The sequence below is a fragment of the Pristiophorus japonicus genome, chromosome 1, assembly GCF_044704955.1.
Source record: "Pristiophorus japonicus isolate sPriJap1 chromosome 1, sPriJap1.hap1, whole genome shotgun sequence".
NCBI classification, from domain to species: Eukaryota; Metazoa; Chordata; class Chondrichthyes; family Pristiophoridae; genus Pristiophorus; species Pristiophorus japonicus.
Window position 1 is genome coordinate 103,739,517 of NC_091977.1, and position 14,641 is coordinate 103,754,157.

General features: G+C 42.6%; 1 protein-coding gene across 1 annotated transcript; it reads right to left on the minus strand.

Moving 5' to 3' along the window:
* Positions 1–1,725: 1,725 nt before the first annotated feature.
* Positions 1,726–13,398, minus strand: ctsla (cathepsin La). The gene is made up of 8 exons (XM_070882042.1): positions 13,289–13,398; positions 12,418–12,541; positions 12,194–12,316; positions 11,744–11,899; positions 11,435–11,659; positions 4,015–4,183; positions 2,391–2,508; positions 1,726–2,310 (listed from the first exon to the last, which is right to left on the minus strand). Exons 2-8 carry the CDS (start codon positions 12,538–12,540, stop codon positions 2,211–2,213), a joined length of 1,014 nt encoding a protein of 337 aa, XP_070738143.1. The 5' UTR covers position 12,541; positions 13,289–13,398; the 3' UTR covers positions 1,726–2,210.
* Between the last annotated feature and the right edge of the window lie 1,243 nt (positions 13,399–14,641).

Here is a 14,641-nt window from a genome sequence, read left to right on the forward strand (position 1 = left end):
CCCTTTCATAAACCTATGCTGACTGTATTTTGCTTTTCCAAATGTCCTGCTGCGGTTTCCTTAATAATGGACTTCAGCATTTTCCCAATGACAATGTTAGGTTAACTGGTCTATAGTTTGCTGCTTTCTGGCTCCCCCTTTTTTATAAAATACATTTGCTGTTTTTCAATCCGCTAGGATCGCTCCAGAATCCAGGGAATTTTGGTAGATTGCAACCAATCTCTCTGCAGCCACTTCTTTTAAGACCTTAGGATGCAGGCCTTCAGGTCCAGGGGACTTGTCCACCTTTAGTCTCATTATTTTAACCAAGTACTTTTTCTTTAGTGGTAGTTCTAAGTTTCCCCCCTCCCTATAGCCCTTTGATTTTCTATTATTGGGATGTTTTTTAGCGTCCTCTACCGGGAAGACCGATGGAAAATATTTTTTCCAAGAAGTGTGTCATTTCCCTATTCCCCATTAATTCCCCAGTCTCATCCTCCAAAGGACCAACATTTACTTTAGCTACTCTCTTCCTTTTTGTATACCTGTAGAAGCTCTTGCAAGAAATATAAAAACAGATAGCAAGTTTACTCTCATATTCCATCTTTTTTTTTTAAAGTCGTTCTTTGCTGTTTTTTTTTAAATTCCCAATCATCTGGCCTCCCACTAATCTTGAAATGGCATACAATGTTGTCAAGAGTTGGACCCTTTGTTTGATTTCTCCCCCTCCCCAATCCAGGGGGTCAGAAGCCAACTAGAACACCCTTACAAGTACAAAATCAAACTTTTGACTTTCCTGACTTACAGGGCTCAAAAGTTACCAGCAAAATTATTCACCAGTTTTCAGGAGCCCATCTTTATACCAGTTTGGAAACTCACTTTACACGAGATGCAAGAATGGAAAACCTGGACTATATATTACCAAATCAATATGGTTGTTTTGAGAACAAATATTTGAAAGACTAGTGACAACTCATTCATGCATAAGAATTGTTCTGTTGCCCAATCAACCAAGCAGTAGCATTCTGCTTTGAGTGGATGGACAGCATAGCGGCCCCGACCTGCAAGAGACAGTCAGGTCGGGACCACAAAAAGGAGCGGCAGCCCCTAGACAGCATGGCGGTGTACCACTTCAAGGTACAGGGTGAGCTCGTGCAGAAGGGCAACGGCAGCGAAGAGGGACGTCATCAAGGTCCAGGACGGTAATTGGAGCATGGGCAGGTACAGCAGAAGTGGTGAAGTAGCGATGAGAGAAGGGAGAGGTGAGAGTTTGGGGCCAGAGAGGAGAGGGCCCAGGGGCGAAGGAGCAGTGAGAATGTAGAGGGATGTGATCAGGACCCAGGAGAGGCGTGAGTTCGGGGCCAGAAGAGGAGAGGGCCCAGGAGCAGCACAGGCCAGCCCACACTGCGATGTGCACGCACTTGGCCGGTGCAGCAGGGCAAGTCTCCAGTCATCTTGGGTAATCCTTGCCACTGGACCAAGACCTAGCTCGGTCAAGCCCGTGTGGTGGCTCGTGTGCAAGGGCCACCACACGTTAAAAAAAAATCCAAGCACAGGCATCTTCCACCTTTCAAGATGTAGTTCGGGATTTGGAATATTAGGTCCTTAGTTGAAACACCTGTGAACTCATCCCTTTTTGGAGTGGAAGCAAGTCATCCTCGTTTCGAGGGACTGCCTATGATGATAGTTATTATTCCACAACGAAGAAAAGCACATCATTGATTCGCAACAGTTACTCAAAAGATGCAGGTTTAGGAGCAAGAATTTATTTGAGATCATTACAAAAATGCACATAAAAGCAATGTTTATATTGTGCATTGCACAGCAATTACACAGTTAAAACCAGTCATGGACACAGTAAGTTGAACCATTTCTTACTATTGCAGAAGAAATCAATTTTATATGAAGTACTTCATAAAACAGCTTTTAAGAGTCTATTGTAACATGTATTACTGTAAAATACTAGTGATAATGATATTATGATGTTGCTTATGTAGATTAAACTACTTGGCCATTTAGGCAAGTCTTGCTGGAATTGTGATTTTGGTAGTTTGACAACAAAACCACTAGTAAGACCAGTTTCTGGTAAAAAGGAAAAGTCGGAAGTCCTGTTGTGGAAAAAACAAACTCCTCCACATCCAGAGACAGTCTGCTTATTGAAACCTGTAGGTCACAGTACACAGATCGTGGTGCACATTTCAAGTTATAGTTTGAATAAGGCAGTTTAATATTTACACCAGGGGGTAGCTGGATGCAGTGGCAATCCCACAGTTGTTATGGCGGTCTTTGGCCATCAATACGTATCCTTGGTCACCCCACTGGTCACTCCAGCTTGAAAAAAAAATGAATACATTAAAAAAAGTGTTCACACAGGAGACAAGTTAAACTTGAAATTTGTTAAATAAGTATACCTGTTTTTTACAATCCAATATTTCTTTCCATCTACATCATCTTCTGCATAGCCATACCCTACTACTAGTACACCATGGTCCAGGTCTGTGGAGCTACAGTCAGTTTCAAAGTAAATACCTAAGAATGAAACAAACATCTAGTTAGATTTAAACTAACACATATTGAACAGATTGCTTCACCATAGGAAGACAAGACATACAGTTCATCAACTGTCTCTCACTCCAGATACTGCCTGACCTGCTGAGTATTTCCAGCATTTTCTGTTTTTAAACAAGTTCTGGTGGTTTGATATTAATTTCTAGTAGTAGTTTACAATCAAAGCAATTTACTTGTTTTCCTTCTTCAACCACCTCCTCCCCCTTTTACTCAAGGGAAAATACTGACAAGTCTTTTCTTAAAAAAAAAAGTGTCTCATGTTTGTGAATGGACAAACTACTGACTAGGTTTCTGGAGTCCAAACCGGGGATTTAGTACATTGTGACACTAGGGAAGAATATCAGTTTCTTCAAGAAATCATTTGATCAACACATTACCAGGCAAGGTCATTTTAATTTATTTGGTGGAATGTGGTTTGGTCAACACAACTGAAGAGATCGGATCTCATGAAATTGAAATTCTCCAATACAACAGGTATTGAGCAATTTTATTGCATTAATGTAAAACAGAAATCCTAAAGTAAAAGCCTGGTTGTGTTAAAGTTAATCCAGTTCTTCCAATGCCCTAGTAAGAAACTGTTGGTGCATCAGTCGGGGGTACAGATACTGGCTTCGGCAACACCTGGGTTGACAAGACAGATACCATGTCTCTCCCTCTCTCCCTGAATCTGACTATGTCCAGCATCAGATTTGGCTGCAATATACTGAACCAATCAGCTGCCCCATAGAATGGCCATTCACTGACAAATTGGGAGATTACCAAAAGGTTGAGACACTTGAGCTGTATCTTAATGGAGGGAAGAAGTTTACATACAACTACCACCCTGGAATTGACCCGAAACCGAAGATTCAATTTTCTAGCCACGCATACAGAGCATCAGATTGTCATTGGATGAGCCTACGGTAGATAGCTTTTCCGCATCAATAAAAGACCAAAGGACCCAAGATAGCCAGTCAGGATAATTTTTATTATTAGAGTAGGCACACTCCCTCCCCATAGGCAGGCACTGTAGCGCGCACAAGGTACAGATAGGCAGAGCCAAGGCTTATGGAGACAACTCTGCACAAAGGTATTGCTGGAGTCTCACCAGCTCAAACCACACACACACTTAAGTACAAAATACTGGTAAGCTTTCCTCATTGGGTGTCCATCCAAGACCAACTCTTCCCATTAGGGCACTGACTTGCAGTGCCATCAGGAGCCAAGTCAAAGAATCCCAAACACCGCACCCCCCCCCCCCCCAAAAAAAAACACAGGAGAAGTGCTGGACATGCAAAAACTATGAGCAATCATCATCCAGACAAGGTCACATACTATACCCCATGGGATGGTGATTCTACCAGTCAACCAGGTGCAAAGCTTCAGCAGCGACTATTTGGTAGGCACCAACCCCTGGGCATATGATTCAGGTAATGTTTTCTATCAGTCACATCATCTACAAATGACAATTACTCAATAGTTTCTTACCAGATTGGTAGAATTGGAATGAACTATGACCAGCATCAATAGCAACAGAAACTGGTCCAACAGCAGCAACAGCTTTCATCATGGCTCTTTCTTTACCACTGGGAATATCCACAAACCCAGTATCATTTGCAGCATTGTACATGGGATTATAGCCACAAGGACTATCATCCTGAAATAGAAAGTTAGGCAAATCAGATACAATTCAGTGCTTCAAAATGATGCTGGCTTACAATGCAAAAAAAACCACAACACTCACAACCCAGCCATTAAGTAGAACAAAACCAGTAAAAGTTCCACACTTCCCAAAGAGAGGATTTGGTTAATTGATCATCGTGCTGTTGCGTACTTCCGAGTCAGAACTGAACTATAGAAGCTGCAAGTCTGGCCCCAGTCACTTTCAGCGCGGAACACTCCAGCATACAACTGGCCTCAACTAACTCAGCTATAGATTGGGGATAGGGATAGGAGGTGATGGGGAGGAAATACAGTCAAGCAATTCCATTACTGTCTGGAAATGTATGGATAACAATTGGCTCAGTAGTCGAGCAGCTACCAAATTGGAAGGAAAAGATTTTAGAATCCAAGCTACTGTGGTGAACATATCCATTTGGAATACTTAACCAAAAAAAAAGCAAGCAACTCTGCCAAGAAAGTTGACCCAGGAAGGCATAATTGAACCAATGAAGGGAGTGAAGATCAAACTATTCCCAGCTCATATGGGTATAGAAAGGAAACAGGTATTACACCTGTTGATTTACAGCACTTTCCCAGTAGACAGATGTATAATGGCTCTTCATACAGATATAAAATAAATCACATGAAGTTGGCAACAGAAGGTTATAGGGGCTCACTATAGCTCTCTGGCTAAATGCAGAACATGAACTAGAAGTGTGGGTGATTGCAACACAAGCTGCCCTGAGGGAGTAGGCTTGCGGAGCTGTATTTCGAAGAGTATACTTCTACGGAATAATCATAGGTGAAAGAGAAAATGTAGCAACATTTTGGACTGCTATGCAGGCACCCTGTTAGAGCCACAAGAACACACATTGAAAAAAAACTGGATTGGTTCTCAAGTGATGGTAACAATGGGAGAGAAAAAAAAATCAGAGCGAGAAAGGAAAAGATAAGGTTACAGATTTTGGTAATCACTCATTTGCATATCACAGAAAAAAAGCCACTGCTTATAAGAACATAAGAAATAGGAGCAGGAGTAGGCCATAAGGCCCCCTCGAGCCTGCTCCGCCATTCAACACGATCGTGGCTGATCCGATCAATCAGACTCAGGTCCATTTCCCTGCCCGCTCCCCATATCAGTTAAGAAACGGTCTATCTCCATCTTAAATTTATTCAACGACCCAGCTTCCACAGCTCTCTGAGGCAGCGAATTCCACAGATTTATAACCCTCAGAAGAAGTTCCTCCACTTCTCAGTTTTAAATGAGCAGCCCCTTATTCCAAGATTATGCCTCCCTAGTTCTAGTTTCCCCTATCAGTAGAAATATTGTCTCTGCATCCACCTTGTCAAGCCCACTCATTAGAAACATAGAAAATAGGTGCAGGAGTAGGCCATTCAGCCCTTCAGCCCTTCGAGCCTGCACCACCATTCAATAAGATCATGGCTGAGCATTCCCTCAGTACCCTTTTCCTGCTTTCTCTCCATACCCCTTGATCCCTTTAGCCGTAAGGGCCATATCTAACTCCCTCTTGAATATATCCAATGAACTGGCATCAACAACTCTCTGCAGCAGGGAATGCCACAGGTTAACAACTCTGAGTGAAGAAGTTTCTCCTCATCTCAAGTCCTAAATAGCCTACCCCTTATCCTAAGTCTGTGTCCCCTGGTTCTGGACTTGCCCAACATCGGGAACATTCTACCCGCATCTAACTTGTCCCGTCCATTCAGAATCTTATATGTTTCTATGAGATCCCCTCTCATCCTTCTAAACTCCAATGTATAAAGGCCCAGTTGATCCAGCCTCTCCTCCGATGTCAGTCCTGCCATCCCGGAAATCAGTCTGGTGAACCTTCGCTGCACTCCCTTGATAACAAGAATGTTCTTCCTCAGATTAGGAGACCAAAACTGTACACAATATTCAAGGTGTGGCTTTTCCAAGGCCCTGTACAACTGTAGTAAGACCTCCCTGCTCCTATACTCTAATCTTCTCTCGCTATGAAGGCCAACATGCCATTTACTTCCTTCACCGCCTGCTGCACCTGTATGCCAACCTTCAATGACTGATGTACCATGACACCTAGGTCTCGATGCACCTCCCCTTTTCCTAATCTGCCGCCATTCAGATAATATTCTGTCTTTGTGTTTTTGCCCCCAAAGTGGATAATCTCACATTTATCCGCATTATACTGCATCTGCTATGCATTTGCCCACTCACCTAACCTGTCTAAGTCACCCTGCAGCCTCCTAGCGTCCCCCTCACACCGCCACCCAGTTTAGTGTCATCTGCAAACTTGGAGATATTACACTCAATGTCTTCATCCAAATCATTTATATATATTGTAAAGAGCTGGGGTCCCAGCACTGAGCCCTGCGGCACTCCACTAGTCACCGCCTGCCATTCTGAAAAGGACCCGTTTATCCCGACTCTCTGCTTCCTATCTGCCAACCAGTTCTCTATCCACGTCTGTATATTACCCCCAATACCACGTGCATTGATTTTGTACACCAATCACTTGTGCGGGACCTTGTCAAAAGCCTTTTGAAAGTACAAATACACCACATCCACTGGTTCTCCCTTGTCCACTCTACTAGTTACATCCTCAAAAAATTCCAGAAGATTTGTCAAGCATGATTTCCCTTTCATAAATCCATGCTGACTTGGAACGATCCGGTCACTGCTTTCCAAATGCGCTGCTATTTCATCCTTAATAATTATTCCAACATTTTCCCCACTACTGATGTCAGGCTAACCGGTCTATAATTACCCGCTTTCACTCTCCCTCTTTAAAAAGTGGTGTTACATTAGCTACCCTCCAGTCCATAGGAACTGATCCCGAGTCGATAGACTGTTGGAAAATGATCACCAATGAATCCACTATTTCTAAGGCCACTTCCTTAAGTACTCTGGGATGCAGACTATCAGGCCCCAGGGATTCAATCCCATCAATTTCGCTAACACAATTTCTTGCCGAATAAGGATATCCTTCAGTGCCTCCTTCTCACTAGACCCTCGGTCCCCTACTCCTTCCGGAAGGTTATTTATGTCTTCCTTCGCAAAGACAGAACCAAAGTATTTGTTCAATTGGTCTGCCATTTCTTTGTTCCCCATTATAAATTCACCTGAATCCGACTGCAAGGGACCTACGCTTGTCTTCACTAATCTTTTTCTCTTCACTTATCTATAGAAGCTTTTGCAGTCAGTTTTTATGTTCCCGGCAAGCTTCTTCTCATACTCTATTTTCCCCTTCTTAATTAAACCCTTAGTCCTCCTCTGCTGAATTCTAAATTTCTCCCAGTCCTCAGGTTTGTTGCTTTTTCTGGCCAATTTATATGCCTCTTCCTTGGATTTAACACTATCCTTAATTCCTCTTGTTAGCCACGGTTGAGCCACCTTCCCAGTTTTATTTTTACTCCAGACAGGAATGTACAATTGCTGAAGTTCATCCATGTGATCTTTAAATGTTTGCCATTGCCTATCCACCGTCAACACGTTAACTATCAATTAACTATCTATTCTAGCCAACTCACACCTCAAACCATCGAAGTTACCTTTCCTTAAGTTCCTGAATTAGTACTTATACAAATCTTATACGTTTCGATAAAATCACCTCTCATTTTTCTGAAATCCAGTGAGTAAAGGCCCAACCTACTCAACCTTTCCTCATAAGTCAACCCCCTCATCTCTGGAATCAACCTAGTGAACCTTCTCTGAACTGCCTCAAAAGCAAGTATATCCTTTCTTAAATATGGAAACTAATACTGTATGCAGTATTCTAGGTGTGGCCTCACCAATACCCTGTTTAACTATAGCAAGACTTCCCAGCTTTATACTCCATCATTTTTGCAATAAAGGCCAAGATTCCATTGGTCTTCCTGATCACTTGCTGTATCTGCATACTAATCTTGTGTGTTTCATGTACCAGGACCCCCAGGTCCCACTGTATTGCAGCACTTTGCAATTTTTCTCCATTTAAATAATAACTTGCTCTTCAATTTTTTTTCTGCCAAAGTGCATAACCTCACACTTTCCAACATTTTCCTCCAACTGTCAAATTTTTGCCCACTCACTTAGCCTGTCTATGTCCTTTTGCAGGTTTTTTGTGTCCTCCTCACACGTTTTTTCTCCCATCTTTGTATCATCAGCAAACTTGGCTACATTACCCTCAGTCCCTTCCTCCAAGTCGTATATAGATTGTAAATAATTGGGGTCCCAGCACTGATCCCTGCAGCACCCCCACTAGTTACTGATTCTCGGGTTGGCAATGAACCATTTATCCCGACTCTGTTTTCCGTTAGTATGGATAGAGGATTGGCTAACTAATATCTTACCCCCAACCCCATGAACTTTTATCCTATGCAGTAACCTTTTATGTGGCACCATGTCAAATGCCTTTTGGAAGTCCAAATACACCACATCCACTGGTTCCTCTTCATCCACCCTGTTCATTACATCCTCAAAGAACTCCAACAAATTTGTAAACATGACTTCCCCTTCATAAATCCATGCTGACTCCACCTGACTGAATTATGCTTTTCCCAAATGTCTTGCTACTGCTTCTTTAATAAAATCGACTCCAACATTTTCCCCAACCACAGATGTTAGGCTAACTGGTCTATAGTTTTCTGCTTTTTGTCTGCCTCCTTTTTTTTAAAAAAAATAGGGGCATTACATTTGCAGTTTTCCAATCTGCTGGGACCTCCCCAGAATCCAGGGAATTTTGGTAAATTACAGCCAATGCATCCACTATCCCTGCTGTTACTTCTCTCAAGACCCTAGGATGCAAGCCATCAGGTCCAGGGGATTTATCCACCTTTAGTCCCATTATCTTACTGAATGATTGTGGTTTCTCCGCCTCCGCCTCCCCCCAAGGTTTCAAGAGTGCATTAAAACAAATGCTGTGCACAAGAATTTCAACAAGAAGCAACACCAAATTACAAGAGTGACTACACGCCAAATGGATTTTGTTGACTGTAAAGCATTTGTGACGTGCAGTAGTCGTGAAAAGCGCTATATAAATGCAATTCTTTATCACTCCATTAATAGAAAGACAGACTTGCATTTATAAAGCGCCTTTCGTGACCTCAGGACGTGGTGGAATGGGCAGACAGGTGGCAAATGAAATTTAATGCAGAAAAGTATGATGAGGTACATTTTGGTAGAAATAACGATGAGAGGAACTAGGCTCGAAGGGCCTACTCCTGCACCTATTTTCTATGTTTCTAACAGGTACAATCCTAAAGTCGGTGCATGAACAGAGTGACCGAGGGGTATACGTGCACAAATCATTGAAGGTGGCAGGGCACGTTGAAAAAGCAGTTAAAAAAAAGCTTATGGAATCCTGGGCTTCATAAATAAGAGTACAAAAGCGTGGAAATGATGATGAATCTGTATAAAACACTGGTTCGGCCTCAATTGGAGTATTGTGTCCGATTCTGGGCACCAGGAAGGATGTGAAGGCCTTAGAGAGAGTGCAGTAAAGATTTGCAAGAATGATTCCAGGGATGAGGGACTTCAGTTACCTGGATACACTGGAGTGGTTCTCCTTGGAGCAGAGATTTGAAAGAGGTGTTCAAAATCAAGAGGGTTCTGGACAGAGTAGATAGAGAGAAACTGTTTCTATTGGCAGAAGGATCGAGAACCAGAGGACACAGATTTAAGGTGATTGGCAAAAGAAACAAAGGCAACACAAGAACTAAAACTAAAACACAGCAAGTGGTTAGGATCTGGAATGCATTGCCTGAAAAGGTGGTGGAGGCAGACTCAAAAGAGAGTTGGATAAGTACCTCAACTAAAAACATTTGCAGGGGTACAGGGAAAGGGCAGGGGAGTGGGGCTAGCCGAGTGCTCTTGGAGAGCGGGCAATGGCTCGATGGGCCAATTGGCCTCCTTCTGTGATTCTGTCCAAAACACTTTATAGCCAATGAAGTACTTTTGAAATGTAGTCACGGTTGTAATGTAGGAAACACGGCAGCCAATTTGCACACAGCAAGCTGATAATGACCAGGTAATCTGCTTTTTAAAAATAAGTGATGTTGATCGAGGGATAAATATTGGCCAGTGCACCAGGATAACTCCCCTATCCTTCTTCAAAATAGTGCCATGGGATCTTTTACATCCACCTGAAAGAGCAGAGCACATGGGGTCCCCATTTAACATCTCATTCAAAAAGACAGCACCTCCAACAATGCAGTACTCCCTCAGCACTGCAAGCCTAGATTTTTGTGCTCAAGTCCCTGGAGTGGGACTCAAACTCACAACCTTCTGACTCAGAAGACAAGAGTGCTATCACCCAAGCCATGGCTGACACACTTATAGGTGAAAAAAAAAATATTTAAACCAGAAGGGTTTCCTAGGATGGTCGCTATAATAATGTTCACTGATACTCAATAGGCAAACCCACTAAATGAATCTGATAAACAAATACAAAGTTTAATTGTAAGGGAATAAAATCACCATGCACAAATCCTTTTCCAATCTTTTCTCTTTTAAATTAAAACATTTAAATAATCTGCAAATGTTTGAATATATTAAGCACAGATGTTTGTCATTTTTACCTCAACAGATGTAAGGGCTTAAGTACTTTTTGGGAATGAATGTGGTGAGTGATTTTGTTTAAAAAGTGTGAAAACCATCTCACTGGGTGCTGATCCTCAGGCTTTGTGATGCATACAAATAACTATGGATTTAGCAATACTGCACAAAATCAATCGGTTTTTAAAAGACAAAAAAAAATTAAGTTATTTATTTAAAGGGACTAACTACTTGTACTGCACTTTTTTTTGACAGACGGCTGGGGGCGGGGGCGAAGACCGTGAGTAAAAGAGTGCGAACATGAGAGCCAAAAAAAAGGCGGCACTTCAGCTGGGGAAGGGAAGTACTTGGACTGGGGTAAAGCACTTCGGCTGGGGGGGATGCATGCACTTGGACTGGGGTATGGGACTTTGGCTGGCCCTTGCTGTCTTCTGGGGAGCTTTGTCCGTTGTCACCAGGAAGTCAAAGTGGATCGAGTTACAATTTGCAAAGTCAGTGACCTTTGGGATGGGTGGATCCAATGACATTCCTGTGAAACTTCAGGGTGTGGCTTATCCTCCAAGGGGACCAATCAGAAATAAGTGGTGGAGTCTGTTGGCCACACAGTACAAAGAGAGTAAAAACAGGGGAGGGCAAAGGAAGATGTAAATACACTAAAGAACACATAGAAAGAAAATATGGAAACAAGTCAGTGAATTGCTAGTTTTAAATTACCGTTCCAAGATAAGGATATGATTCCTCAGAGTCAATCCCACCATTATCTTGCACATACTGGAATGCCTGGTCCATCAGTCCACCGTTACATCCTTCATTTCCCTCCGGTTTAGAGCAATCTACAAGATTCTGTTCACTGAGAGAGACAAGCTTGCCAGTCTTTCTAAAGTGTTGACCTTCAAGGGCACCAGTGGTACTAAAAGCCCAACATGAGCCACATTGTCCCTGTAAAAATAAGTGATGTATTGTTATATTGCTTTCAGTTTGCAACAATAATTGTATGAGAATGTATTATTCACAAACATGTACCTGGTCTTTAACTGGAGTGACATATCCATGTTCACGCCAATCTACCTTCTTGGGCACCTCAAAGAAGTTTGGCTCCAAGAAGAGAGAACCTCGAGCCTTCTTCACAGTTTGTTTCGGCTTGTATCCATTCATAAGCTGTCTAAATTCTTCATTTGTCTGCAAGTGCAAATAGTGTCATTAATTAAGAAATTTCATTACATTAATTGTTCTGCAGTATTAAATGGGAAAGCATCATATGCACTATTAAAGTTTAGTTTCTAAAGTGCATAGATTTTAAGAGCACATTTCACTTAAAAAGTAATGTCAAAAGTTTGATACAGAATAGTTGCATTTTTCTAACAATGTTTTGAGATTAGCTTTATTATACAGCAACTATCTGGTTTCTTCCAACATGCACAAGTTGGAATCAGATCACTATGAACAATTCTAACAGCATATCTAACTGCCTACCATGTCTCCAAAGTGATTCATTCCCAATCTGAATGAATGTTCTCCAAGAGAGTGTTCCAAGTTGTGAAGTTCAATTTTTCTAAGATTCTTTTCCCATACCATTCGCCTCCAACCTTCCTCTTTCTGAAAGAAGAGCCATTAAAAAAATCTGTGCATTTCATCTACGAATGGACACTTATCCAACAAGTATAAAATTTGTCAAGAATTTATCATAGCCACATTACCTGCTCATAGCTCTTGTGATGCCAACCCTTCCACTGCAGCCAGGGTTCATCCAATTCAGGATCTAATCTTGGGGCTGCAAAGACTCCAACCAGGCACAAAGAAAGTACACAGTAGATCTTCATCCTAGGGAACCAATGAGGGACAACATTTACATCAATCGAAATCTTGGGCGGATGCGATTAATTCACAGCGTTGCATTCTCTCCGCCACCCAAAAATAAAATCAACGCTCACTCTAATTTATTTTTTAAAAACTTTAAAAACGCAGCACGTAACACTGTGGGATGTCGGACAGCAAGATTTACAACCTACATACACTCCTTAAAAAAAAAAGAAATGCACACAATTTAAGATTGCTCAATGGACCGATTAAAAAAAAACTGAAAGATTTATACATCCAGTAATAGAAAGCTACCACATTTTATTCAAGGAATTCAATCGGTTAAATTTTCATTACGACTAGGAAAACCCATTCCCGGCCCGGGTTTGCCTCATCCCGGATCACAGGACTGAACATTGCCTATGAGTCAGGAGCATGGCAAATGGAAGCTCATGACTGGAAACTGAAGAGCCAACGTTTCACAAGGATTGCTGGAAATCTGCCCGCAACGCAGTCGGTCAATCATCTGACATAAAAATGGTCATCATGCCCACGGAACCGGAGCTTCGGGGGAGGAGGTTGTAAAACAATGGATTAAATCTGTTCCGAGGAGAAAGGCCTAATGACAAGAGGCATTTATAAGTAAACAGTTTTATCACAACACACTAATTCCGCAATTTCAGCGCTTTGAATGTTACTGATTTGAAAGCATCTAGTACATGACTAAATTGCACCATTGCAGCAGGGGGAAGCAGATCAGGACAGCCTCACCTTCAAGAAAATATTGTAAACACAACTGCAGTTTCAAGCCGGGAGCCAGGCTGTTTACTCGTACCTTTCTTCTTCTCTCTCTGCCGCTCCCGGGCTACAATCTATCGTACTCGCGAGCGCCACCTGCTTTTATGGATCGCGTCATCCCCGCATTGATACATTTTCAGCACTGATTGGCTGGCCCATCCAGGCACGGACCACACCCAGTCACGAGATGCAGTGCTCAGAGTGTGCTGTCGATTCACATGACAATCCTATCCCGCCGCTCCTTATATGTGGGAGCAGTATCAACATTGTTCCGGAGTGGGGAAACTGTGAGAATGAGTGTACATGCTGATTAAGCGTAAAACGTAAATTAAATTAATAAGTAACTCAAAAAGTTTTAAACTATGCACTTGTTCTGTTTTTCCAGCTTATTTGTCATGTGAAGGTAGGGACAGGGTTTCAAAGGTATTCTGGACACCCTCTAAGCCTCCCTGATAAGTGCGGCATCCCCACTGACACCTGGGAGTCCTTGGCCATAGACCGCCCTAAGTGGAGGAAATGCATTCGGGAGGGCGCTGAGCACCTCGAGTATCGCTGCCAAGAGCATGCAGAAATCAAGTGCAGGCAGCGGAAGGAGAATGGGGCAAACCAGGCTCCCTGCCCACCCTTTCCCTCAACGACTATCTGTCCCACCTGTGACAGAAAAAGCGTATTGGACTGTACAGCCACCTAAGTACTCATGCTAAGAGTGGCAGCAAATCTTCCTCGATCCCGAGGGACTACCGATGATGATGATTTCAGACCAGAGCCGCAAGACAGTAAATATTGGTAGGAAACTGAAGCATGGGGGTATCACAGCCAAACCTTCCTGTCCTTGCATTAACACATAGCGCTGGATTTTCCGTTATTTTTGCATGCATAACGCCCACTTAAATGCTGAAATGAGGTGTAACGCCCAGATATCGCCCATTTAGCCACAAAATGGAAACTGATGCCCATTTTTCGGACACTTATCACCAAGCGTTACTTTCACCATGCAAGTAACGCCGGGAAAAAAATAATACTTTCCTCCCACTTTTTTGAGGCGGAATCATAAGAATGGACGAACCCAACGTCCATAATATCGATCAGCATTGCTTTTGACACGTAATTAACGCCGAGATTCAATAACACCGACCGCCCACTTTTTTTTGTCGTAAAGATCACAAAAGCCGAAACTAGCGCCCAGTATATCGCCCAGCATCACTTTCAGCACCTTGCACACATCTCGCCCACAATATCGCTCACTGAAAACACCGTTCTGAAAAAGTTGAACTGTTCTGAACTAATCACAGTGGTGTGGACGCCATTTTGTAAATCGCAGGTTGC

Coding starts and splice junctions, on each gene's coding strand:
- ctsla (XM_070882042.1), bottom strand. CDS start 12,540: ATGAAGATCTACTGTGTACTTTCTTTGTGCCTGGTTGGAGTCTTTGCA. Junction 2,509..4,014: donor ATTCCAATTCTACCAATCTG/GTAAGAAACTAT, acceptor TTTCATTCTTAG/GTATTTACTTTGAAACTGAC. Junction 2,311..2,390: donor TATTGGATTGTAAAAAACAG/GTATACTTATTT, acceptor TTTTTTTTCAAG/CTGGAGTGACCAGTGGGGTG.